Source organism: Danio rerio, chromosome 8, assembly GCF_052040795.2.
Source record: "Danio rerio strain M-AB ecotype USA chromosome 8, GRCz13ab, whole genome shotgun sequence".
Lineage (NCBI taxonomy): Eukaryota > Metazoa > Chordata > Actinopteri > Cypriniformes > Danionidae > Danio > Danio rerio.
The window spans coordinates 26,527,153-26,554,939 of NC_141028.1; the positions used below are offsets into that span (position 1 = coordinate 26,527,153).

A 27,787-nucleotide genomic window follows, 5' to 3' on the forward strand; every position below is an offset into this window, starting at 1 on the left:
CTAACACTGATTTTCTTGCAGCTGTCGTGCTATAATATTGTACAATTCTGGTTTTACAAAGCTGTTGTCTGCTGCATATGATCAGTGGTGGAAAGAGTACAGAAATATCATACTTAAGTAAAAGTACCATGACTTGCCTATAAATGTAGTGCAAGTAGAGTAAAATTATCTGTTGTATTTATTACTTAAAGTATGAGTAAAAAGCAGTCCTTTCTAAAGTACTCGAGAGTAGTAAGTATTACGCTGTAAAAAGCTGATGCATTGGCGACCATAATTCAATGTCCAGTCAGCGTCTAAAGACATTTTGATATACAATAATGATGTCAAGTGACGTTGATATTTGGTTGATTTTAGGTTATGTTATAAAAGCATCAAGCCAATATCTTAAACCAACATCACGTTAATGTCAAATACTGACCAAAATCCAACATCTGATAGCTGTCATTGTGGTAACGTCCACACAACCTCAAGCTGTAACATCTTTAGACGTTGATTTTAGGTTGGACATCCGATTTTCATTTCCAAACAAAATGCAGCGTCTCCTTGACATTGGAAGACAACGTCAGTCTGATGTCGTGTTGAGGTCTTGTGCCTGCTGGGTGTTTAAGGCCATTTCGGTCATCATACAGTAAACACCCATGATCTTCTCATCAGTGACATGCATCTAAACAGTCTCTGGGTCATTGATTTGATCAAAGATTTTGGACAATTTTAATGCTTGCAAACAGTTTGCTGCAATTATAAATCGCCCAAGTCTTGAGGTAGATCTTTATGTTGCGATTTACTTTCTGTGTGCGATTTAACTGGACAGGAATCACATGACTGATTTTTCATATTCCCATAGACAAGACAAAATAAATTAGTGACTACAGGTTAAAGTAGTGGAGTAAAAGCACCGATACAGCACTGAAAATGTACTCAAGGCAACACACGTTTTTAAAACTGCTTAGTAAATTACAATTTCTGAGAAAATCTCCTCAATTACAGCAGTTTAAGTATTTGTAGTGTTACTTTACACCACTGCTTCTCACTACACAAAGTCTGTCTTGAATAAAAAGGAAATCACTTTAAACATTATTAACACATAATAATAATAATAATAATAATAATATCAAAATCACTTTAGACAGAATTTACACATAATAATAATATCAAAATCACTTTAGACAGTATTAACACAATTATAATATCAACACAAACAGGAAAACAGTTGTTTACTATCATCAAATCCTTCAGTTCCACTCGAGGTCTCCATGATCCATGCCCTGGTTTGGTGGCTCCTGAAAATAGAATTATAAAAAGTCGGTGACCTGATGACCTGAACATTCTTGTATTAAGCAATGTGTTCACTTTATTCAGTAGTCAAAATCATTTCACAGGTAAAAACTGATTCAAATAATCAAATTAATAAAGCAACGATAAAAAGGATGATGAGAAAACACTGATCCTTGTTTGAGACTTATTGAAAGACAGAAACAACATGCTAATTTATGCTAGAATCATGCTAACAACATGCTAGTTCATGCTAACAACATGCTAATTCATGCTAGAAACATACTAGTAACATAATAATTCATGCTAGAATCTTGCTAACAACTCATGCTGGACTGTCTTTAAATGGTTACACTGTTGACTGCAAGGATCTTCAACATTCTTTTTGTCAACTTGATACTTTTTCAAACTAAATAATCTACTTCTAACAGGCTTTTTCAAGCCACTATAAAGTTTGTCTTCAACCTTTATCATGTCTTTGGGAGGAAACCTATGCCTACAATAAGGGGAACATACAAACCCCACACAGAAATGTAAACTGGCCCAGCCGGAACTCGAACCAGCCAACCTCTTGCTGTGAGGCGACAGTGCTAATCACTGAGCTACCGTGCCACCTGGAGGTCATATCTTCTTCAATGGTACAAAGTTGGAGTGTAATGCTGCACAAGAATGATGCTTTGGTTGGGTATGGCTACTTTGGCTCTCAGTTTTGTGTTACAATTTGATTTGATTCTGATTCACAAGTTCTAATTTGTATTCTTGATTGAATTCTTCAGTGTGTTAACCTGAAAATATATAAAGCTAGAAGTTAAAATGTAAGTTCCACACACGCTGTTGTTGAAAGAACACTGTATTTGTTCAGTGGTACAGTGGTGTTCCGTGGTATTGCTGCTTATTAAACTGAAATACACATTCATAAAATGTTTGACAAATTTGTTTGATTAATATCAGCTCCATTGTTTTCCCCGTTTTAAAGCACACAGTTCTTCTTGAGTCTATATCTAGGGCTTGCGAAAATACTTTTGGGCACTTTGTAGAGGCTTTTTAGATCCAAATTCGTCTGTTGTAGTGACGTCCAATCAGTTCCCAATAGATTAAAACAAATTCCTTATGTTTATTTTTCAGAAGCCATCTCACTTACGATTACACCAAATCAGCACTAAATAGTTACGAATTCTAAATAAAAGGCACAACTGTTTTATGCTAACTTTAAATTTCCATCAGCATTGATGCCTACAGGCTTTTTTTTTTAGGTTCTCGTTCTGGAGGTGCTGTCTTGCATGCCATTTGACGGTCCAGGCCAAAAAAATCTGAAAGCAAGGCTGGAGCAGTGGTTGAGGTCAAGGAGGAGCAGCCTGAAGAGGAAGAAGATGACGTTGTTGATGCAGGCGCTCTTGATGATCAAGGTCAGTGGAGTGCAGATTGCATTCTATATATTTCATCATTTCCTATATTTGAATGTATTTTAATTGTACACACAGGTGACAGTGATTATAAACCAGCTGATGAGGAGTCCAGGTCCAGACTGGCTGTCAGGCACTTTACTCCTCCTCCCTCCTGCTCTTCATCATCTAACGCATCTACCTCACGGAAACATCCTCGCAGGATAGTGGGACCTCCTCGCAAATTTCTTCCAGATTCAGGTTAGGGTTAATCTAGCTTTTTGGGTCACAGAGGTATAATAAGTGAAGTTTCACACACACTAATTTCAAGAGGAGTGTGATATGATTGACAGCTGGTCCCTATCAGTATTCATTATCTTGCCAATCGGATTATTTAAAATTTAACATAAATATCCAGCCTAACTTTTCTCCCTATCTTCGCTTTGGAAGACCTCCCCCCATCCATTCATCCCTTCTCCCACTTCCACAACTCTAAGATCGGGCTACACGGTGGCTCAGTGGCTGACACTGCTACCTGACAGCATGGTTCAAGTCCTGGCTGGGCCAGTCGGCATTTCTGTGCGGAGTTTACATGTTCTCCCTGTGTTTGCGTGGGTTTCCTCCAGGTACTCCGGTTTCCTCCCACAGTCAAAGACATGTGACACAATTGAATTAAATAATAGTAACAGTCAAAGGCACTTAATACCAAGCTTCTCTAATTAAGTATGCACTGGTGTCGTTGGCGGTCAATTCCTTCAGAGCTGTCTTTATTAATCAAGGAATAGGCCAAATGATTCGGGGGGAGCTCTCGAGAACTACCTGATCTCATATCCCTCTAAATGGTCATTGACCAGACGGCAGCCCCGGGCTCATCTATCTCTGAGCTCTGGGTTCTCTTTCGGGACAGCATGCCAAACCTACTAACATGGTCAAGCATTATTTAAGTGTGAAAATGTTTAAATAGCAACTTTGATATGAGTGGGATAACCCTAAATTTTATAAACAGAGTCACCAGCAGCACCATCTGAAACCAACAATATAGAGGATCCTCGAGCTTCTGAAGAAGCAAGTTCCTTTGGATTGGAGAACAGATCTTTTTCGTTTTCCAATGGGACAGTAGTGTAAAAAGGAGTCAGCCAGTCAGATTCTGAGAATAGAGATCCTTCATTAAACACCAGCCTCGATGATCTTGAGTTCCTGCCCAAAAAAATGAGGATGACCTTCCAAACGCTTCCTTCAAAAGAAGTACAAAAAATACATGAATCGCAAGTAAGTATTGTTTTACTACTTGTTATGACTGCAGAGGAAGAGGACAAAAGTGTCGGTGAAAGAAAAGAAAATAACAAAAACAAACTAACTCCGCTTAACCTTTTTACCTAACTGAAAACCAGTCTTCAGCGTGTGCCTGGCCTAACTTACCTACTCTAACCCAACCAAACAGAAAAATACAAAGACAGCGCTCACTCCTAAACCTGGGCTATTTCTCAATTTCAAGTACGCAAAAATTGCACTTGCGTCCTTGGAAGTTCAGATTTGCAAAGTTCTTCTCGGTGGAGTTTGCATAACCTGAGGCACATCGTCAAAAACGCTCTATCTTTGTGAATAAACTGACGATTCGAGTTTAAACAACTACATTCTGCCTGATAAAACTTTTAACGCTTTATTTTGTGACACAGTAAAAGAGTATTTTTAAAACCACGTGGGTTTTCCCTTCTGCCATTAGCGTTTGCTGGTTTAGCTGCAATGCATTCTCTGAGCTTCGCAAGTTGCACAAGTCACCTCTCGAAGCATCTTTGGTGAAAAACGCAGAGCAAGTACACATCCGGGAATTTTATCTGTATTTGGCAAGATGTGAACTTTGAATTGGAACAGTTCTTTGGTGACGGTTGATGACGTTTCACAAGGACACAAGAACGCAAGTATAGACAAGAACGCATATTGAGAAACAGCCCAGGTTCGCTAGGTGTTGTAAGAATGTTAGTCGCGTGACATTTCCTCTCCAAATCCTTTGGGGCAACTGCAAAGTTTATCAACAAACGATCTCAGATGAAGAATAAAAATAATGGAAGTAAGCAAGATGGCAATGTCATCTTTGTCAACTCATACCAAAAACAAAAGAAATAACAAAAGGCAGATTAAAACAAACAACAAGGCAGGAACGCAAATGCCTCTGTACGGCTTCTCAATTGTCATCCTTTTAAAAACCTGGCGACCACTCAGATTGGCTGCAGAACCCGCCACATCACCCAAGATAATGAGGATTGACCGATACTACAGCCAATAGCAATCCAAAAGGGGTTGAACCTGTGAAATAGAGAGGATCGAGACAGAGGCTGTTTCTTAATTCCAAGAACGCAGAGAACAAACTTGCGTTCTTGTGGAGACCGGTCTTGCCAGGTGTCCTCAGAAGAACAAACTTGGGAGACAGTGAGAACAGACAACACGTCCTGTGAGAAATGAGATGCTGCATTCTTCCTGATGGCCACATGACCTTCACGCGTTTTTAATGAAAATTTTTTTAAACATTACAGCACTCATACAACGATTTATTGTTTTTCCCTTTTTCAAAATCTATACTATGCATAAAAATATTATAAATACACGTTGAACAATATAAATGAAACTGATTTTAATATAAGTTTCCGCAAACAAACACCCTTAATTTGTTTATTCCTTTATTAAGATGTCCATCCTAATGTTTATATTCACCGTTTCATTTAGGAAAACTATTGAGGTAAATAAGTGATATCTCTGAACTTTAATAATAAATCTGTATATAATGCTCCGCTTCCCACCTCCAGTCGCAATGACTTCTGGGACTTCCAGAGTGAGATCGGTGCTCAAGTCTCAAGTCCTCGATATCAAGAACACATCTGGGAAGTTTCACGCGTCCTCTGTTCTTGCAGTCTTGAGTCAAAGTCAAAGTCAAAGTCAGCTTTATTGTCAATTCAGCCACATGTACAAGACATACAGAGAATCGAAATTGCGTTACTCTCAGACCCAAGGTGCTTAACATTAATATAAAATATATATATAAAAAATAGTAGGGTTTAAGAAAAAAAGAAAATTTAGAAAATTTACAGTTTATACATTGCACATAAATGTGGTCTAAGAAATATACATATGTAATAAAAAAAAAAAAAAAATTGTAAACAATACAGTGACATTAAGGGCATATAGCAATGAGTGCAAAGTAAACCAGAGTTGTGCAGATAAAAAACAGTATAGTGCAAAAAGAACTTGTAAACATGATAATTGTGATAAAGTGACAGTGACATATTGGGAGGTAGTATATGTGTCTGCATAAAGTGACCAGTGCAGATGTGTGTGTGTGTGTGTGTGTGTGTGTGTGTGTGTGTGTGTGTGTGTGTGTGTGTCAGAGTCCAGAGGTGCGAGGGGAGGAGGTGCGTGGGAAGGGAGCGGGGAGCAGAGCTGGGAGAGAGTTCAGCTTCCTGACAGCCTGATGGATGAAGCTGTCTTTCAGTCTGTTGGTCCTGGCCTGGAGACTGCGCAGTCTCCTCCCTGATGGCAGCAGACTGAAGAAGCTGTGCATTGGGTGGGTGGCATCTGCTGTTATGCAGAGGGCTTTACGGGTAAGACGTGTGCTGTAAATGTCCTGAAGGGAGGGGAGAGAGACACCAATGATCTTCTCAGCTGTTCTCACTATGCGTTGAAGTGTTTTCCTGCAGGATGCATTGCAGGTTCCAAACCACACAGTGATGCAGCTGGTCAGGATGCTCTCAATAGTGCCTCTGTAGAAGGTGTACATGATTGGGGCTGGTGCTCTTGCTCTTTTGAGTTTGCGGAGGAAGTAGAGACGCTGCTGTGATTTTTTGGCCAGTGCAGTGGAGTTTTTGGTCCAGGAAAGATCCTCAGTGATGTGTACACCCAGGAACTTGGTGCTGCTCACACGCTCCACAGTCGCACCGTTGATGGTCAGGGGAGCATGGAGAGTGTGCTCTTTCCTGAAGTCAACAACAATCTCTTTCGTCTTCTCCACATTCAAAAAGAGATTGTTGTCTCTGCACCACTCGGCCAGACGGCTCACCTCACTTCTGTAGTTTTCCTCATCGTTTTTGTTGATGAGACCCACCACAGTTGTGTCATCCGCAAACTTGATGAACAGATTGGAGTTGTGTGATGGTGCACAGTCATGAGTGAGCAGGGTGAAGAGGATAGGGCTCAGAACACATCCCTGAGGGGCCCCAGTGTTTAAAGTGATGGTGCTCGATGTGTTACTGCCGGCCCGTACTGCTTGTGGTCTTCCAGTGAGAAAATCCAGCAGCCAGTTACACAGAGAGGTGTTCAGCCCCAGCTGGAGCAGTTTTTGAGAGAGCTGTTGGGGGATGATAGTGTTGAATGCTGAACTGAAGTCTATGAACAGCATACGGACGCAGGAGTCTTTTTTGTCCAGATGTGTGAGTGCTGTGTGAAGTGCAGTGGAGATGGCATCATCAGCCGAGCGGTTGGGCCGATAAGCAAATTGAAACGGGTCCAGGGAGGGGGGGAGGACAGACTTGATGTGCTGCATAACAAGCCGTTCAAAGCACTTCATGATGATAGGAGTCAGTGCAATTGGACGGTAGTCATTAAAGCAGGAGGGAGATGAGTTTTTTGGGACCGGAATGATGGTAGTGGCTTTAAAACAGGTGGGGACAACAGCCTGGGTTAGAGAGATGTTAAAAATGTCTGTGAAGACATTAGTGAGTTCTGATGCACAGTCTCTCAGTACACGACCTGGGATGTTGTCAGGGCCCGGAGCTTTGCGTGCGTTAATCCTGCTGAGAGACCTCCTCACACTGTCCGGAGACAGAGTCATCACCTGGTCACCAGGGGGAGGTGGCATCTTCTGTGCAATGGTGCTGTTTTGTACCTCAAAACGAGCGAAGAATTTGTTTAGCTCGTTCAGCAGGGGGATGGTGCTGTCACATGTCTGTGGTTGGGGTTTGTAGTCTGTGATGGACTGTATTCCTCTCCACAGACTCCGTGTGTCCCTGCTGTCATTAAAGCGATGGGCTATACCTCTGGAGTACTGTCTCTTAGCTTCTCTGATGCCACGGGAAAGGTTGGCTCTAGCTGACTTTAGGCTCGCCTCATCTCCAGCTCTAAAGGCAGTGTTCCTAGCCTTCAGGAGGTTGAAGACCTCTCCTGTTAGCCATGGCTTCTGATTGGGACGGACTGTGATGGTTTTGGTGACTGTTACATCCTCAGTGCATTTGTTTATGTAGGCTGTAACAGTCTCAGCATACTCCTGGAGGTCAGTGGTGTTGTTGTAAGTGGCAGCCTGTTTAAACATATCCCAGTCTGTGGTATTGAAGCAGTCTTGTAAAGCCTCTGAAGAACCTTCTGGCCACACTTGTATCTCCTTGCAAACCGGTTTGGTGACTTTAACGATCGGTCTGTAAGCAGGCATTAGCATGACAGTTAAGTGGTCTGAGGCACCAAGGTGAGTATTGGAACTGAACTTTGGCAGCTGATGATGACGTTACACGAAAACATGAGGACGCAAGACCGCTGAAGAATGCATATTGAGAAACAGCCAGAGAGATTTTGAGATTTTAAAAGTATTTTATTATAAAAAAAAATCTAACAATCAGTACAATTTCAAGTAACACCAAACAAAATGAAGCAAAAACATTTATCTTAAACCAAGTGCAAAAATGAGTTCATCATCAATGACCTCACACAAGATCCCTTTAACCCTTTTACTAAAGCAAGCTAAAAGACAGAAGATCAATCATAGCTTTAACGGACCCAGTCATCGACTTTCGCTTTACGATTTAAAGGGCTAGCATTGCACCAGACCCCCGTAGGTGGTTTCGTTTGAAAGTGTAGAATCTATATTTTATGCACATATGCATAATTTTGTTTTTATTCTACTGTACAAAAGTTATTTACACTTAAATACACAGTATTTTGGATACCTTAGCTGGGTGTTTTACATTGGTTCGTTTTCATATTTTTATTCATATGACACATGTACAAGTTACATCTCAAATGAAAGCTCTTGCCAGTGCTCATACGGTTTTAGCATTCTTTTTACTGAATTATATTCACATATCAAACAGTTGCCGAATGAATCGCTGTGTTTCCATGGTGCAGAAATGAAAACAATACATTTATGATCACTAAGCAGCCCCAGATAGCACAGACAGCTGTCATCTCTTACCTTATGCTGTGTGCTTCAGGGCCATTTCTCCTCTGTTTTTGAGGTGATGTGCATAAGTAATCCTTTTATATGTCTGACGTGGTCCAAACACAGTGAATTATGTTTGATCAAACAAAAGAATAGTGAAACATGAAAACAATGATCGGTCACTGTGGCTTGTACAGCACCTCTCATCAGTTGGAATACAATAACTTTTGCATAGATTACGGTAGAGACATTATATATATACACACACATACACACATATACAGTTGAGTTCAGAATTAATAGTCCCATTTAGAATTTTTTTTCCTTTTTTATATATATTTTCCAAATGATGTTTAACAGAGCAAGGAAGTTTTCACAGTATGTCTGATAATAGTTTTTCTTCTCGAGAAAGTCTTATTTCTTTTATTTCAGCTAGAATAAAAATTGTTTTAATTTTTAAAGATCATTTTAAGTGTCTTGAAAAATATCTAGTCAAATATTATTGACTGTCATCATGGCAAAGATGAAAAAAATCAGTTATTAAAAATGAGTTATTAAAACTATTATGTTTAGAAATGTGTTGAAAAAAAAAATCTTCTCTCTGTTAAACAGAAATTGGGGAAAAAATAAACAGGGGGACTAATAATTCTGACTTCAACTGTGTGTATATGTATATATTCGTAAAATTCACACCTGATTACGGTGTTCTTGTTTCTTCTTTTTAGGAGCCGAAAGATAGATGTGGTAAGATTCAAGATGCAGAAATAATATTAAAAAAATTCTTTTATTGACATTATATTTTACTAACTCTGACCAGTCTCATGAGGGCAGTTTTTTATGTGACAACAGTCTAGTGTCCACCTTTCACAGGTTTCCAAAGTGCCTGAGTTTCCATGTTCTATGGAGCGATTGCTCCATGTTTTAAATTTCTGTCCAGAGATGTCATGTTTTGATCCTCGACTAGTCTCACGTAGTCAAGTGATGCCATTTCGCAGGTCAGAGTTCACCAAGTTTGAACTGTGCACCACAGCGAACTGAGAAACTTAACACATGACCCTGCGTTTTCGGTCTGACGCATTCGCGTGTGTATAAATGGAAGTCTATGGGGAGAAAAGTCAAGTGTGAGTTCTGCGATTACACCTGTAATAACAAGAAGCACCTGCTCAATCATCAGCTGTCCCACACCAACAAAGAAGTGAAGAGTGCAAGCATTCAATGAACAAAGAAGACTTCCTGGTGTCCCACATCACCATTAAACACACTGGTTAGTGTTGTAATTATCAGGAATGTTTATACTTCATGAAGGGCTGGGCGATTTAATAGCAGACAATTTTCATGCACATTTTGTCAGTAAAGCCGGTTCTAGTAAACATCCAGCACATGTGTTCAGATTAGGGTTGGGCATCTAAGCTATAATGCCGATCCGATACGCATCTCGATACAAAGATTACGATCCGATATATTAGCGATACATTTGTGACATATTGCGATGCAACACGATACGATTCACACCCATATCACGATACGATGCGATATTTCAGCACTAACTAATTAGATCAAGTTTATGAGATGATGTGAAAGAGGATGCTGTGCCATTGAATGAGTTTGATTATTTATTAACCAAGCAAAACCAAGACTTTTTTACAAACTGGCTCTTTTCTCAGAGCCAGAGTGTCAGTTTACAGTAGAGGGCCATTTTAGAACCTATAGCACATATTATTTAAGTATTTTCAAGATAAACAGAATGTATAAGTGCAATATATATTAAAAATATATATATATATATATATATATATATATATATTTGCACTCTTTCAACATAAATAAATTTAGCATTGCACAACAAGAATTGTGATTTAACTTTTCAACTATGAAAACAAGTTTTACAAAGATATATTTTGCCACTGATTATTCAAAACTTAAGGTTGTGAACTAGCAGTGTTATGCTGCGTTGAAACATCACTGTCACTGTAAACAACAGGCTAATAAAAATATAACAAACCAGCAATCTTCTTGCTGTGAGGTGGTCAAACTACCCACTGTGCCACCGTGACACCCAATTATTTTTATCATTATTATTATTAATATTATTATTATTATTATTAAATAAAAATTAACAGGAGGAGGTGTTTAAAACCTTCGTTCTCCGTGACACTAGGCTGAATATCTTTACAGATGAACAATGCAATAGCATTCGTTATTGGCGTAGAGCGAGCAGAACTGTTGCGCATGGAAAAAAAAACTTTCAATGCTTTTCTCACCACTTTTGGAGCTGGTTGAAGCAGTGCGAAAGCCGGGGATGCAGAAACACTAGAAGATGCTTTCACAACAACACCGAGGCGCCGCTTCAAGTGAGATATCAGATTAGTCATACTGCCCGCGTATTTTACAGATGCGCGGCACATTTTACAAATTGCATCTGTCCTGTCATGTCGTCCATCCTTAAATCCATAATGTTGCTTGCCATACTTTAGATTTAAAACTCAGTGGGGAATAAAATGTTTGTTTTGCTTCTCGCGCTTTCTGAGGGCGCTCCACTAGCTTCATCCACACCCGTTACACTGAGTTGTAGTGTGTGCACATCCGCAAATCCGTTGCTAAGGCTTACTTTATGTAGGTCGATTAAATTATGCGCCAAAAACAGGTTGACAACACTTGTTAATAAATAAAAAATACATTCTATATTAAAAATATAAGCTGTATCTCGAAAAAATCGATGCATCTCGCAAAAACCGATGCATCTCGATTTGCTTCCAAAATTTCATTCATCCTCTGCTGCTCAACCGATGCACTCGCATCGTGCATGACCGCGTATCGATACATATCGGTTAATCTTCCCATCCCTAGTTCAGATGCAGTAGCATTTACTACACACTACACAGAGTCATTGTACACTGATAAGCTATGCAAAACTCAAATGACAGAGATAATCATTCTGTGATAATGACAGCTGTTTGTGCCACTTCAGCTCATTAGCAGAGACTGAAAGACCTGTAATGGATGTGACAAAGGAGACGTCCAAAACATGCAGTGTTAGTGGTCCTCCAGGAACATGGTTGAGCAACACTGATTTAAAGGTATGTAAACAACCTATTCAAGGTCCTAACCTATTTCATGTTGTACATGGTTAATTTCTGTAGCTTCAGAGAATCCAATAAAGTCCAGATATTGATAAATAATGTTATAGCAGCCGGTTTAACGTTAATATATGATTGAATTGCTTTTTAACAGCAACAAAGTGATACAGTTATGAAATAGTTTGACAACAGCTTTTAAATGTTCATGGGCCAGTGACATCACCACACAGTATGTTGTTACTCCAGTCTCACTTCATAACAGTCGATTGTTTAAAATAAATCTTTCTGGAAGAGTATTTCATAGTCTTGTGTTTATTAGACATAATAAATCAATGAAAATAGTACAATATTCTTTTTATTCAACAAGGGTTAGTGGTATTTCCTGGGTTTCTTCATGGGCATTTCATCATGGGGTTTCTGTGAGAGCGCCCTCTGGCTTTTGGCAGAGATTTACTAAAGATCAGACCATGCCTCCCTGACATGATATGCATGAGAATGTATGATTTGCTCAATCGAGTTTGCAATTTTTCATTACAACTTCTCTCAGGAATTTTTCCAAACTCACTTAAAACTGCAGTTGTTAAACACCTCTTGAAGAAGAGCAACCTGGATAACACCTTATTGAGCAATTACAGGCCAATCTTAAATCTCCCTTTCATTGGCAAAATCATTGAAAAAGTTGTTTTTAACCAGGTTAACAAGTTCTTTAGCTTCAAGGGGTGTTTAGACAATTTTCAGTCTGGTTTCAGAGCACATCACTGTACGGAGAGGGCTCTTATAAAGCTTATCAATGATATACGCCTAAATACAGATTCAGGCAATAGATCACAGCATACTTCTGGATTGGCTGGAAAACTGGTTTGGGCTGTCTGGCACGGTCCTCAAATGGTTTAGATCTTACCTTGAAGGTAGAGGTTACCATGTCAGTATAGGTGACCATAGGTCGAAGTGGACACCCATGACGTGGAGTCCCACAAGGCTCGATTCTGGCACCTCTCCTGTTCAGCCTTTACATGCTCCCTCTGAGCCAAATAATGAAAAAAATAATAATAATCTACCACAGCTATGCTGATGACACTCAGATCTACCTAGCCTTACTGCCTAATGACTACAGCCCCATTGACACCCTCTACCAGTGCATTGATGAAATTAATAGTTGGATGTGCCAAAATTTACTTCAGTTAAACAAAGAGAAAACTGAAGTCATTGCATTTGGGAATAGAGATGAGTTTCTCAAGGTGAATGTGTACCTTGGCACTAAAGGTCAAACAACAAAAAAATAAGGTCAAGAATATTGGTGTGACTCTATAGTCAGATCTGAGTTTCAATAGTCATGTCAAAGCAGTTAGTAAATCAGCATACTATCATCTCAAAAACATTGCAAGAGTCAGATGCTTCGTTTCCAGTGAAGACTTAGAGAAACTTGTTCATGCTTTTATCAGCAGCAGGATGGATTACTGTAATGGACTCCTCATTGGTCTTCCTAAAAAGAAAGTCGGACAGTTACAGCTCATCCAGAACGCTGCGGCCAGGATTCTGACCAGAACCAGAAAATCGGAGCACATGACACCTGTCCTCAGGTGTTTACACCGGCTCCCAGTTACATACAGAATAGACTTTAAATGGCCTAGGACCTCAATACATTACAAATATGCTCACTGAATACAAACCTAACAGATCACTCAGATCTTTAGGATCATATAAACTAGAAATTCCAAGAGTTCAGTCAAAGCGGGGTGAATCAGCTTTCAGCCACTATGCCTCTCGCTGCTGGAATCAGCTTCCAGAAATGATCAGATGTACTCCAACAGTAGACACATTCAAATCAAGACTGAAAACACATCTGTTTAGCTGTGCCTTTACTGAATGAGCACTGAGCTACGTCCAACAAATCGCACTTTTATGTTTTTCTCTTCTTTTTCATTCTTTTATATCACATTTTACCTGTTTTTTTTTTTTTTTAAATCATTTTTATTATTTGTCTTCATTTTTCTTATACTTGTTTCTTTTATTCTTGTTTATGTAAAGCACTTTAATTTGCCACTGTGTATGAAATGTGCTATATAAATAAACTTGCCTTGCCTTACAATTAATGAAACAGGGCTGTTCAGTATTTGATTCTGATCAACATTTTGAGGTCTGCAATTTATTTTCATGGAAGCAAACAGCTAAAGTAGTTCCAGGCAGGCATTATACTGAATGGTTTCAATTGTTTCATAGACCACAAATGGCAAAAATCTAATCACAGTAAAACTATAGGCTTTTTCTGAGCTAGCTAAGAATCTGGTCCCACACACAGCAGTAGTTTAAATACAACAATGTCTCTAGGTGTGGTAACTGTAGTACAAGTGGGATAAATGACTCTGATCAATTAAAGTTGCAGTATTTTTCTAACAATTTAATGCCTGTCATCAATTATTCCTCAGTTAAATTGGTGGAATGTTTTCTGATCATGTCTGTTCATCTTTACCCAGAAACGCCCTTCTCCTGTAAAATGTGCCACTTCACGATGTGACACAGGAAGAACCTGCGGCTACATGTGCAGTGTCGCCACCCTGAGACTTTTAAAGAGTGAAGTGGAACACATCCAGATGAGCCGACCCGGCGACAGCAGACACCTGTTTTCACCCTGGAGCAGATTGAGGAGCTGAGGTTACAGCATGAAAACCAGGAATTTCAAGGGACCATTGTGAGTACATAGATGTGCATCTTGTATGTAATGGGCAGAAAAATTCTAGTATATTCTGCTGCGTAAAACATATGCTGGATAAGTTGGCGGTTGATTCCGCTGTGGCAACCTTTTTTAATAAAGGGACAAAGCCAAAAAGAAAATGAATGAATGAATGAATAAATAACCTGGCAAATGACCATGTAATTAGTGATATAAACAATGACTTGCCATGTATTAAAGGATTTTAAATGCACTTTATGAAGCCAAAGAACCACTAATTATTGCATTCAAAATCATTTAATAAACAGCAAACCATCGATTATTTGATATTGATTTGTTTTTAAACCTAAAGGTAACAGTGGACCCTCTTACTCTCTAAACCATGGAGTCCATAGGGAACAAATCTGTATCCCAAGATGCACTGAGCAACACTACCATCATTTACGAGCAAGGTCAGTAGAAACGTTATCAGTTGTCGATCAGTAATTATATATCTAAAATGTGTGTATTTTTAAAAATTCATCTACACATATTACACCATTCACATTGTGATAATAATATTCAGATTGCTCATTTAAATAAATGTTTACCTTCTCTAATAGCCCAGAACTCAGACCTCTCACCTTAAAATGCTTTAGATCTGCTGCTGTACACGAAAAACAACAGAGAACTACAGGTATTGTGTGGCACATTGGTATTTTGTATTGGAATAAGTCATAATTCTATTGAAATATAAACTGCAGGGTTCCCATGCTTCTTGAAAGTACTTGAATTTCAGACATATGAATACAAAGCCTGGAATGTACTTGCAAACAAACATAGGTCCTTAAAAGTGCATGAATTTTAAGTATCAATAGTAGATAGACGATGCCATCATTCATTGCCAATGGCGATAGACATCACAATGCTGAGCCGACATCACAATCTTCTACCTTGCCTTGTCGCAGCAGCAACCCGCTTGCGAAAAATACACACGCCCTGTTTACACTAATACGTCTTAGTTTAAAATGGCATTTCAGAACAAAACAATCCACGTTCACACTGGCATTTCACCTAGCATTTCTGAAAAGATCTCTTTCCACACTACACCACTGAAAACGCACATCATGTGACTACACACACACACTCTCTCATGCACTCTAGCATACTCACACATCTAAGCTCCAGGCAGTCAGCAAGTGCTTTGAGCACAAAACCCCAGGGAGCAGTGCACGTCGGACAGTATATCAAGGATGTACCGCTGGATCACGTCTCACTATAGTTATTAAATTATAGTTATTATTAGTAATCTTTAATCAAACTTGTCTCTATCTTAGGACTCTTTGTTCTTTTGAATCTATCAATCAATCTTTCACTTTCAGGTTTGTCGATGCCATTATAACGACACAGATCTCTCTGCCTATTCATGCCAGAGTCCTGCGGAAAAAGTTATTGACAGGTGGTATTTTGTGTGCAACTTATCTTTATTTATATATGATTTGGTTATGGGTAAAACAAAGACCATGCGGGTCAGGTAGTTGAAACGGTAGGCTACAAATAATTAATTTGTTATGAATTAATTCATTATTCATAAATAATTAATTCACCACTGGTGACGATGCCATCATCCATTGCGATGTTTCACATTAGACATTGTACTTTGCCAAATGGTTGACATCGCCCAACCCTAATTTAAAGTCGATGGTGTTATTTTAACAATTACTGCTTTCAAAAAACTGAGTGGAAAGAAAATAAGAAATTCATCTTTTACAAATGACAAATAATGAAATTTATCTATACTTCAGGTACCACATTTGAATATTACCAGTACTGAATTCTACTAGGTGTATTGAAGTTTTTTAAGTTGTTTAAAACAGTCAACATGTTTTAAAATGACACATTCAAAACATCATAATTATTACATTTTAATAAACATTAAGTGTTAGTGAAATGTTAAGTACAGGAAGGATTTTCGTGGCACTATGTATGCTGGGGTCTGAATTGCAAAGATGCCCGACTTAAAATAATTAATGATTTAAAAGTCCTTGAATTTGGTGTCCATCAAAGAGTGGGACACTAATGACATCTGACATTAGGCCATACGTAAATTCACTTCAGTGCATCTTCAATTCTATACTTCTATTACAATGTAGATTGTGTCAAAGCAGCTTAACATAGAAGTTCTAGTAAATTGAAACTGTGTCAGTCCAGTTTTCAGAGTTTTAGTTCAGTTCAGTGTGGTTTAATTTTCACTGCTGAAAGTCCAAACAGTAAAGAGCAAATCCATCAAAGTGCAGCTCCACAAGTCCTGAACCATGCAAGCCAGTGGCGACAGCGAAAAGGAACCAACTTCAACAATTGACGAAAGTAAAAGAAAAAACCTTAAGAAACCAGGCCCAGTTGAAATGTTCGTGCTGAGCTGCAGTCTAGGCGCCGGAGACTGGAGAACACGTTCATTGTGAAGAAGCTGCAGGAAGGAAAGTCAAACAAACTAACATAAGTGCAGATGCTGTTCAAATTATAATGTCTTTTGGGAAGTGTTCCCGGCTCCAGTTGTCCTAAAAAAATGCAGAGTAAAAATCCTTTAGAGGATTTGGATTTCAAAAGCATTTGTGTTTGATGTGTATGCTAATGCACAGAGATGTGTCTTTAATCTAGTTTTAAACTGACAGAAAGATCTACCGCCTACAGTTGACTTTGATATTCTGGGAATAATCAAGTGTCCAGAATTAATTGAGCATAGTGGTTGTGAGGGGCTATAATACACCAGGAGCTCCCCCAAATACTGGCGAGCTAAGCTGTTCAGGGCTTTGTAGGTAGTCAATAAAATTTGTAAAAAAGTAAGATTCACAAATGATTATTTTTCCATAGCGAATGATCAGTTTAATCTCTGTTCTCAGGTGGCGGTGCTGAAAACAGATGATAAAGCTCTGGAGACAGGGTCGTGTTCCTGATCTGGCTCTGGGAGTGAAGGCTAATCCTTACAGCCTCAAAAGATTGTAACCTTCCATGTGTCAGAAAATGGAGACACTCTGGTGCAGGAGGCATTCGAGATGGCTGTGGAGCAAGAGGAGACTGCTGTGGCACAGGAAGTGGAACAGGAAGTGGCACAGATTGGCATTGGTGCATATGAAGGTACTGATTTCAGTGTGGTGGAGCAGATCTCTGAGGAGACAACACACAGGTACTACTACTGAATGTCAAAAACAGACAATAGGTGCATTTTCCATTACAAATGTGTGTAAAACTGCGATATTGTGTTGATTAAATATTATTGTGAAGTTTTATGAGACTTAAACTCATTTTCTCACAATAAATAATGCCAACAATCACACAGTGACACAAAGGTGGTTTTATCTGGAAGGTTATAGTGTGTGTGATTTCACAGAGGGCTTGTGGATTCAGAATATCAAGATGAACACAAAAACTAAAAAAAGTTGTGCAAATGCATCTTGTAAAATCTATTTTTCCATTAATAAGAGATCCATATCTTTAAAAAGTTGATTTTGTTTACACCATGTGACCTGTAGATGCAACAATAAAATTAAAAAATGCATTTAATGTACATTTTATTTGCTAAATATTGAAGGATTCGGATTTCTGCTTTCCAATTCGTCTCATCATGGACCATCGTTTATCCTTTTCATCATCCTGTTTCTCAGTATTTAACTGTGAATTGATTTTAACTAATGAATAAGTTAAAACTGCTTACTGTAAGAATGTTCTGTGTCCTTGTTTCTCTTTTTGCCTGTCTATTTTAACTTTGTTTTCAGGAGACACTCAAACCAGGTCATAGGTCATAGAGACCTCTCTCTCTCTCTCTCTCTCTCTCTCTCTCTCTATCTGTTCCTATGACTAGAGGTCCAATACAGAGGAGAAGAAGACACCTGTTTTATTGTCCTGATATATTGCCTATAATTTTATAGCTGTTTGATTGATCTGTTTTTGAGTATAATTAATAGTAATGTAATTCCTTTTTGTGTGGAGACAGACTGTGACTGTGTGTAGCCAAGATATTGCAGCAGACTGTTGATGGAAACAGTCTTGAACCAGCCTGATAACACAGCTGAACGTACAAGAAACATCCTTGAGTCTTTAACACAGATGGTCTTTTGTGTCTATTGTGTTCCTGGTTTAGCTTTTTACAGGTTGGAGATCAGCTCCTAATAACTTAGGGCGACCTCACCTCTAGGCATCAGGTCGCCATCCATATCTGGATACAAATACAAGGCTTTCTTTGACGCACACACTAAGGCCATCCATATCTGGAAGTAGATATTATGTTTCTTTGACGCATGTATTTGGAATTTTCTATTTCTGTTGTAACCAATGAGGACTGTTTACCTGGATCCCACCCTTTCTGGACTTGTGTAAAGAGTATAATTGTTCGATTGTTGAAACTGTAAGCAGAGCGGCCTAGGAACTCATTGAGAGTGTTGAAGCTGGCTTCTGCGAATGAAACTGCAAACTATCTTCAGTAAACTTAATTTATTTTTTTTTAAATCTCTGACTCCGGCTCTTCTTCATCTACCAGACTGGTCATTCTTTGGGTTAAGCTGTAAACAATCCCTACAGTTTTGGTGGAGGACGCGTGGCACTTGTTTACTGGTAACACCATTGATCAATCAACAAAATGAAGGTAGGAAGATTTAAAAATTATAGACTAGGGATTGTCTGTGAAGTAGTGGGTAGTAACGGAACGTTTTTGGTTTTCATTTAGACGTAAATGAAAGGCGCCGGTGGATTCACAGAATTTTGTGGTAGATTGCTGTGGAATCCCTTAGCGAGCTGGTGCATTTTGTGGTACACCTATAGCGATACTGATAAGTGTAACAGTAGTTGAGAGGTGTACCTTCTCCTTCACCCGGAGTTAGGGTACTCATTTGATGGGTGTTTAGGAGGCTTTTGGGACATTCTCGGGCATAAAACCTGGACTGGTTTTCTATTTAGTAGTGGACTAAATTAACCCGAGATTGTAATTGAGTTCCACCACTGCTATCTAACTGCATCACAGACAAAAGGCATGCCATAAGAATAGTGTAGGTCAGATTATTAGGGAAAGAAATAATTGAATAAAAATAACATTATAATAGAGATCCATTAGATAGTAGTGGCCACAAAAGTCAGACAAGATACCTACAAATATCAGGGTGAGGTTGATTGACCAATGATGCACCAGGAGCAATCCCGAGAAAAATATGACCCTAACTGGATTAGACCGGTCTGGACAGTTTGCACATCTTGGGATGGTTTGCAGATTCATCAAGCAGAAGCCAAGCGCTGTTGGTAAGAGTGCCCTCTCAATTTCTTCTTGCTTTTGGTGTTGAACTCAGAATTAAAAAGAAATAGATGAGAGCAGAATGCAGTAAATGGCTCAGCTAAGCTCTCAGGTTTAAAATGATTTTAGAACTGATTTTAAGGGGAAAAAAAAGTATCCCTTTGACATTTAATTGTCATTGAAAAGCTAAAATCTAAATATTGAGGGGCTAGTAGCAAAAACTAAGCACAGAAACTGACAGTAACATTATGGGAATAAAGAATAGCTTATGTTTTGTCTCAGAACATAAGATTCTGTGTGACTGCACTGTTATCTTGGTTTAGCCCTCACCATGACTTTTGACTGAGTTTTGGCTGTAAAAGTAACAGAGACATGTCTGAATGAAAATGTGCCATGTAAGTCTGTGCAAACAAGCAGCTTTATGGTTGGATATATATATATATTTTTAATAATATAAATGTAACATAAATGGGGGTTTCAAATAATACTTTGATGGATGCAGTTAACCCCTGAAAGATCTAAAACTATTGTTGACTGTAACAGCATTACTTTGAAAATGCATGTCAACTCTGTTTTATGATAGATATTACAATGAAATTATGTTTTTGAAGTTAATGTTATGTTTAATGTATGTTTAAATTTAGTAAACATGCATTTTCATTCTGGATTGCTCAAAACTCTCTTTCTCTCTCATTAGATGTCAGCTTAGAGCTGCTATTTGCCTGTTCCATAACAATTGATAAGCACAGTGCTCAGTTGGAAATCACAAAACACAGATGCAAAGGAAATGCTAGAATGAATACAGAAATTCTACATTTCAATTTGTATACACTAATAGAGGTATTAGTAATTAAAAATCAAGGTTAACAAATAAGAGATTGCAAAATGTTTTTTTGTTTGTTTTCCCAGTGATGGGTTTCGGCTGGAAAGGGCACCAGCTGCATAAAAACGTGCTGGATAGGTTGGCAGTTCATTCCGCTGTGGCGACCCTGGATTAATAAAGGGACTAAGTGAACAGAGAAATGAATGAATGAAAATGCTTTTGTTAAAGCATCTTGAAAAACACTAATATACCCGCTGAGCTATAGAGATAATTAATTTGAACAGTTGTTATTACTGTTTGGAAATTTCTTGTCTTGTCTTCAGTGGTTTATTACTGTTTGTAACTTTTGTCTTATCTTTAGTCTCCACCATCACATACAGGGCCTGATGGCTATACTGAGGTAGCAGACCCTGACACTGAATGAATCAGGGTGATATCTAAACTCCCTGAATAATCTCAGCTTGATATTCAGTTGATTTAAGTGTTTGATTAACCTGTCTCAATGTTTGAATTCTAGTAGGTAGTCTCAATGGCTTTCATGGTTCTTGACTGCACTTTCCCATGTAGAAAATTCTGAATCAAGAAGGAGGCCTGCACAGGAGCTTGCAGTGTGAGTGGCAGTTGACCGGTGGGCACGAAGGGGGGTTCCCTAAGACGGGTAAGATTTTCCCTTGGCCAAAGCGGAAAACAACCTAAGGCATGGGACCCCTCGTAAACCCCGGGGCATCTACCCGAAAAGGGGGATGTTTAATGTGAAAGATGGTGCTGGACTGGGGTTATGCTCTATCGGCCTAAAGCATCCTTAGAGGGGAACTGTTTGAAGTTACAGTAGTCTGCCTCAGTGGCCCCATCCAGACCTGATCACGAGAATCCTGCCTTTATTGAGGACATGTCTGTCCTTGTGACAAGCATCAACGGACTATGCCAGGGTATGATACCCTGAAGGAGATGATTGGTAAAAAGATAATGGCAATGGGCTTTCAAGAACCATTGGAGACAGTAAAGTTTCTTAAAAATTTACCAATATCAATGTGGTTGGCTGCTTTAACAGCACTGGATATTTTATATGTCTGAATTTTAAGAATGCAGAATTTCTGAATGTGAAGCTGAGATGATTTTTAACTGATGTGTCTGATTTTTCATAGTATTTTACTGATGCAGGTCCTTATTCATGGCAAAGGACATTTTCGAGATGGTGCTGGCTAAAGATAAAAACTGGCTGTGAGATGGTTTGGATAACACAGCTGAATGGAACTAAGCAGTTAAGGTAAATAATTACAAGAAATTCTCTTAGTCTTTAAATAGTTCCAACTGAGTTTTGAGAGATAAAAACTTTTGACATTTGGAACGTTGGTGAATGATTAAAGATTCTGAATTGTAATAATTTTAATGTTATAGTCTAAGACTATTGAAAATTTATGTGCATGAAACAGAGAGACAGAGACTGTTTGAGTGAAGCCATGAGTTGTGTTTTGTTTCTGCTATCGACTTGCTTAGCAACGATATTAAGAAAACAAAATGCACCAGCTGATTGTCTCAGAAAAGACATTGATTATGAACAGAAACTTTGAAACTTGATAAAAGATCATGTAAATCCAGTTGAAACTGGACAGAGAATTTTAAGAATAAATTTGTGCGAGTTCAACACCTAAAGCAAAATTAGTGATGAGCTGTCACAATATTCATATCTATGGTACAATAATGCTTATTGTCCTGAGGGAATGATTTGTCCCTGTTGTATGAATATTGTCACTAACCTCTGGAATAAGTGTTATATTATTACAGATTGTATAAGCGAAATGCCAGACATTGCAGAAGTCAATAATGCTGAGTGAATCTGATGTAAAGATGATGCAGACCATGAGATGAGCTTTAAATGGATGGGTTATCCAGCTCTGTTTGCAATCATTAATAATGACTTCTTTTCCTGATTCAGATTACTCTCTGGAATAATAATAATTTTAAAACAAGTTTTATTAGCTTATAGCTGTGAAATTGAAGACTGCCATCCATTTCAGGTTACAAACCCATGTCGAAATTGACTGAGAAGTTTAAAGGTTAAATACAGTTAATTCTTTGCTATCTGAATATTAATGTTAAATATTTTAGACTTGATGGCATTTAAACAGTGACATTGGCTAAGTCACTAACCACAATAGTCCAGAAAGCATCCTCACTCTAGCATAGGAAAAATAAGCAGAGAATTGAGTTGAAGTCATTTGTGTTAAAGGCAAATGCTGCAGTAAATCACGCTGTCTATGTGTGTGTGTCCTCAATGGTAGAGGAACATAATTGTTTGGATGTTGTGTAGAACAGAGAGATAAAGTTGAATGAAAGTATTTGCATCTGATGGTTGAATTCAGTAAGAAGTATTTATACTGCTGCAGCGAAAATTAACATTTAAGGAAACAAAAATGCAGCTTGAACTTTAACAGCATTTTTAAGCAGTCAAGTCAACTCAAGTCAATATTATTATTGTGAATACTGACAAGTTTTACAGTAACTTAGACTGTCTTTAAATGAAAATTTTGTAGTCCATATCCAAGCAAGAGTCTTGATTATATGTGGTAAAAGAGTTGTTAACTCAGTCTGTTCTTGTTCAATTGGTAATGCTTTCAAACAGGTTTTACTGTCAAATGACATGTATGAAAGATTTTCAAATAATCAATAGTTTGAGCAAATAGCTAACCTGTGAGCATTTCTAATTGACCAGACAGTAAGAATCAAATGAATTTTATACAAAATCATACTGTTTGCTTCTGGTTATGTTGAATGGTTTAGTCAGAGTAAAGTAAATGGTACAAATGACAAGTTGAGAAGATTATTATAAGGTTTAGTCTTATTTCTGTTAAAAGATGCTTGAGTTTGAATTACTCAGGTTTGATCTTTGTTGAATTTGACTAAGATTTTGTTAAACCCCTAAAACGTGGGAACAAAAGAAATGGATTCACAATCCCTCTTATTGCATGTTAATGACTTGGATTAATAGTTTGTAAAAACCATTACATATTTCTTGGTCTTTAGGTAACAGGTAATATCTATATCTAGTTTCTTTGAGGTGACTGAGGGTCTGGCTCAATTCATTTAGCCCGGCTTCCAGAGAGTGGATTTGATATTAGTTTGTTAACTGTGAAGGTGAATTTGGCTCATTATGGCCAGGACAAGGGTGCTTGTACACTTCCTATCAATAATACAGAGGAATGTGTTGCATCACTACAATCACATTATTATTTGAATAAAAATATATTTTAAGTGGACTTGACTGACATGGAGTTCAGCAAGGTGATGATTAAACATGGTAATGGTGCTGAATTGGACTACTGTGCTGTTGGCATGTTTAATGTGTGTTAATGTAAAAATGCTTCATTATTCTAATTTGAAGTAGTGAACACGCTGATGAAGCTTTTAAGACTGGTGAAGATAAAGATGTTTTTGCAGGTCATGAATTTAAATCCTGTGTGGCTTAGGTCGAGTGGATGACCTTTTGTGTCTGATCAGAGGATCTCTGAGCACTAGAATTAGCCTGTATGTTTGGATTTAGAGTTGGAGCAAGTTGTAGATTCATCAGAGGAAGTATCGATGGAAATTATGAGTTGTTTACTTCTGGAGGACTTTTAGGGCTTGTGCATTTGTGTTCACATTCTGGACTTTGGTCCGCTGTTGTTGTTTTTTGTATGTATTTACTTCTGCTTGCAGGACCCTTAATCCCACCGATGATGAGAAGCGTGAACTCCTTTTGTGGGTGGAGAGTGAAAGAGCCCTTAGCTTGGGGACTGGAATTTTTAGGTTCCAGCTTGTCCAAAAAGGGGTGAAGAAAGCTCTGCAAACTTATTAAGGGAGCATGAGTCATTACTTTCACTCTCCTTAGTGACCTCACTGGCTGACCGGAAGTGGAGTTTGGACTCCATTCGGGTCAAAAGGGGGGACTGAAGGATTCGGATTTCTGCTTTCCAATTCGTCTCCTCATGGACCATCGTTTATCCTTTTCATCATCCTGTTTCTCAGTATTTAACTGTGAATTGATTTTAACTAATGAATAAGTTAAAACTGCTTACTGTAAGAATGTTCTGTGTCCTTGTTTCTCTTTTTGCCTGTCTATTTTAACTTTGTTTTCAGGAGACACTCAAACCAGGTCATAGGTCATAGAGACCTCTCTCTCTCTCTCTCTCTCTCTCTCTCTCTCTCTCTCTCTCTATCTGTTCCTATGACTAGAGGTCCAATACAGAGGAGAAGAAGACACCTGTTTTATTGTCCTGATATATTGCCTATAATTTTATAGCTGTTTGATTGATCTGTTTTTGAGTATAATTAATAGTAATGTAATTCCTTTTTGTGTGGAGACAGACTGTGACTGTGTGTAGCCAAGATATTGCAGCAGACTGTTGATGGAAACAGTCTTGAACCAGCCTGATAACACAGCTGAACGTACAAGAAACATCCTTGAGTCTTTAACACAGATGGTCTTTTGTGTCTATTGTGTTCATGGTTTAGCTTTTTAGAGGTTGGAGATCAGCTCCTAATAACTTAGGGCGACCTCACCTCTAGGCATCAGGTCGCCATCCATATCTGGATACAAATACAAGGCTTTCTTTGACGCACACACTAAGGCCATCCATATCTGGAAGTAGATACTATGTTTCTTTGACGCATGTATTTGGAATTTTCTATTTCTGTTGTAACCAATGAGGACTGTTTACCTGGATCCCACCCTTTCTGGACTTGTGTAAAGAGTATAATTGTTCGATTGTTGAAACTGTAAGCAGAGCGGCCTAGGAACTCATTGAGAGTGTTGAAGCTGGCTTCTGCGAATGAAACTGCAAACTATCTTCAGTAAACTTAATTTATTTTTTTTTAAATCTCTGACTCCGGCTCTTCTTCATCTACCAGACTGGTCATTCTTTGGGTTAAACTCTAAACAATCCCTACAATATTTTATAGTATTTTGCACAATTTGAAAGGTTATGATATTTCCTAATCACCAATGTGAGGTATTTATGTCATAAATGTGTGTGTTTGTTTGTCTGTGTGTGTTTGACAGCAGTTTAGAGGAGCCCTCAGCAGAGCCTCAGGTGATGGAAGTGAGTACTGAGCCCTTGTCCATCTCTACACCTCTCAAAGAAAATAAAGAGAAGTTTTACGTTAGCTCAGGCTTGACAGACGGAGTCCTGCAGCAGGTGGAGGTGAGACTGTGTTTTGTAAGAATTCAGATAGAATAACCAATAGTCCTAATGGAAAGTTAAATTGATTAAATCCTCTTTCTGCAGCTCAGCAGTGAAGCTCCAGCATCTCCTCCGCTGTCTTCATCACCCCATTCTCAACAGCTGAACACCAAGCGCTTCTCATGTCGCATCTGCATGGAGGCTTTCCATGGCCGATCGGACATGGAGAACCACAAGAGGGCGCACATCGACCCCAAAACATTCAAATGCCCCGACTGTGATTTCGCAGCACCTTCTTGGCCAGAAGTCAAGGTGTGTTGGGTTGAGCTTTTCATTTTTTATGCTGCTTTTTTTCAGATACTGCTTTTCTTGTAATGTGTAATGTGGCTGTTTGTAAAGGATTTGCGAAGTTTTAAAGAACATAATGCATCATAAATATACACTCACCGGCCACTTTATTATGTACACCTGTCCAACTGCTCATTAACATTAAATTTCAGTTCAGACAATCACATGGCAGCAACTCAATGTTTTTAGGCACGAAGACATGGTCAAGACAATCTGCTGCAGTTCAAACCGAGCATTAGAATCGGATAGAAAGGAAACTTCTGATCAAATGGGATTAAGTTAACAAAGAATGGTCAGAAAAAGAGAAAATCTCAAGTGAGCGGCAGTTATTTGGGCACAAATGCCTTGTTGATGCCAGAGGTCAGAGGAGAATGGCCAGACTGGTTCCAGCTGATAGAATGGCAAAAGTAAGTCAAATAACTACTCGTTACAACCGAGGTATGCAGAAGAGCATCTCTAAATGCACAACACGTCAAACCTTGAGCACATGGGCTACAGCAGCAGCAGAAGACCACACGGGGTGTCACTCCTGTCAGCTAAACACAGGAAACTGAGGCTACAATTCATAGAGGCTCATCAAAGTTGGACAATACAAGACAGGAAAAAATTGCCTCGTCTGATAAGTCTCAATTTCTGCTGCAACATTTTAAAGGTAGGGTCAGAATTTGGCGTCAACAACATGAAAACATGGATCCATCCTGCCTTGTATCACTGGTTCAGGCTGTAGGTGGTGGTTTTGGTTTAATGCTGTGGGGGATATTTTCCTGGCACACTTTGGGTTCATTAGTATCAATTGAGCATTGTGTCGATGCCACAGCCAACCTGAGTATTGTTGCTGACCATGTCCATCCCCTTATGAACACAGTGTACTTATTTTCTGATGGCTACTTCCAGCAGGATAAAGCACCATGTCATAAAGCGTGGATCATCTCAGACTGGTTTCTTGAACATGACAATGAGTTCACTGTACTTAAATGGCCTCTACAGTCACCAGCTCTCAATCCAATAGAGCACATTTGGGATGTTGTGGAACAGGAGATTCACATCATGGATTGGCAGCCAATAAATCTGCCGCAACTGCGTGATGCTGTCATATCAATATGAACCCAAATCTCTAAGGAATATTTTCAGTCCCTTGTTGAATCTATGCCATAAAGGATTAGGGCAGTTTTAAATGCATTCTGAGTCCAACCTGGTACTAGTAAGGTTTACCTAATAAAGTGGCCGGTGAGCACTTAAAGTAAAAACAATTCTGCCAAAAAAAATTACTCATTATTTACTTAAGTAGTTCATCCATTTTAGTTTCTTTCTTCTTTTAAACCCTAAACATTATATTTTAAAGGCTACTGGAAACCTGTAACCATTTACTTTTACAGTATTTGTTTTTCCTACTATGGAGGTCAATGTTTACAGGTTTCCTGCTTTCTTCAAAATGTGGTAAACTATCCCTATAAGGAGCTTTCAAAGATGATTTTCAGATTTCAGAAAATAATACCCTCTCTGAATGTAGCTATTAAAGAGAAAGGATCCTTAAATTATTTGTTTCAGACACTGAGAAAAGATTCAGAATCTGTTTCAAATGGGTGTAAAGCATTTGACTTCCAAAACAAAATGAAGGCACTTCAATATAACATTGTGTTTAAAAAAGCGCACAGACTGACA

The 27,787-nt window shown here is 38.6% G+C and overlaps 1 protein-coding gene across 1 annotated transcript in view; it reads left to right on the forward strand.

Moving 5' to 3' along the window:
• Positions 1 to 27,787, forward strand: part of LOC137496354 (zinc finger protein 335) — a 95,397-nt gene that overhangs the window by 37,177 nt on the left and 30,433 nt on the right. The window contains 8 exon segments of the mRNA XM_087264033.1: positions 2,594 to 2,678; positions 2,754 to 2,915; positions 14,342 to 14,556; positions 14,891 to 14,990; positions 15,141 to 15,214; positions 17,418 to 17,701; positions 25,657 to 25,798; positions 25,883 to 26,089. Of these exon segments, the coding sequence (XP_087120159.1) occupies positions 2,594 to 2,678; positions 2,754 to 2,915; positions 14,342 to 14,556; positions 14,891 to 14,990; positions 15,141 to 15,214; positions 17,418 to 17,701; positions 25,657 to 25,798; positions 25,883 to 26,089 (1,269 nt within the window).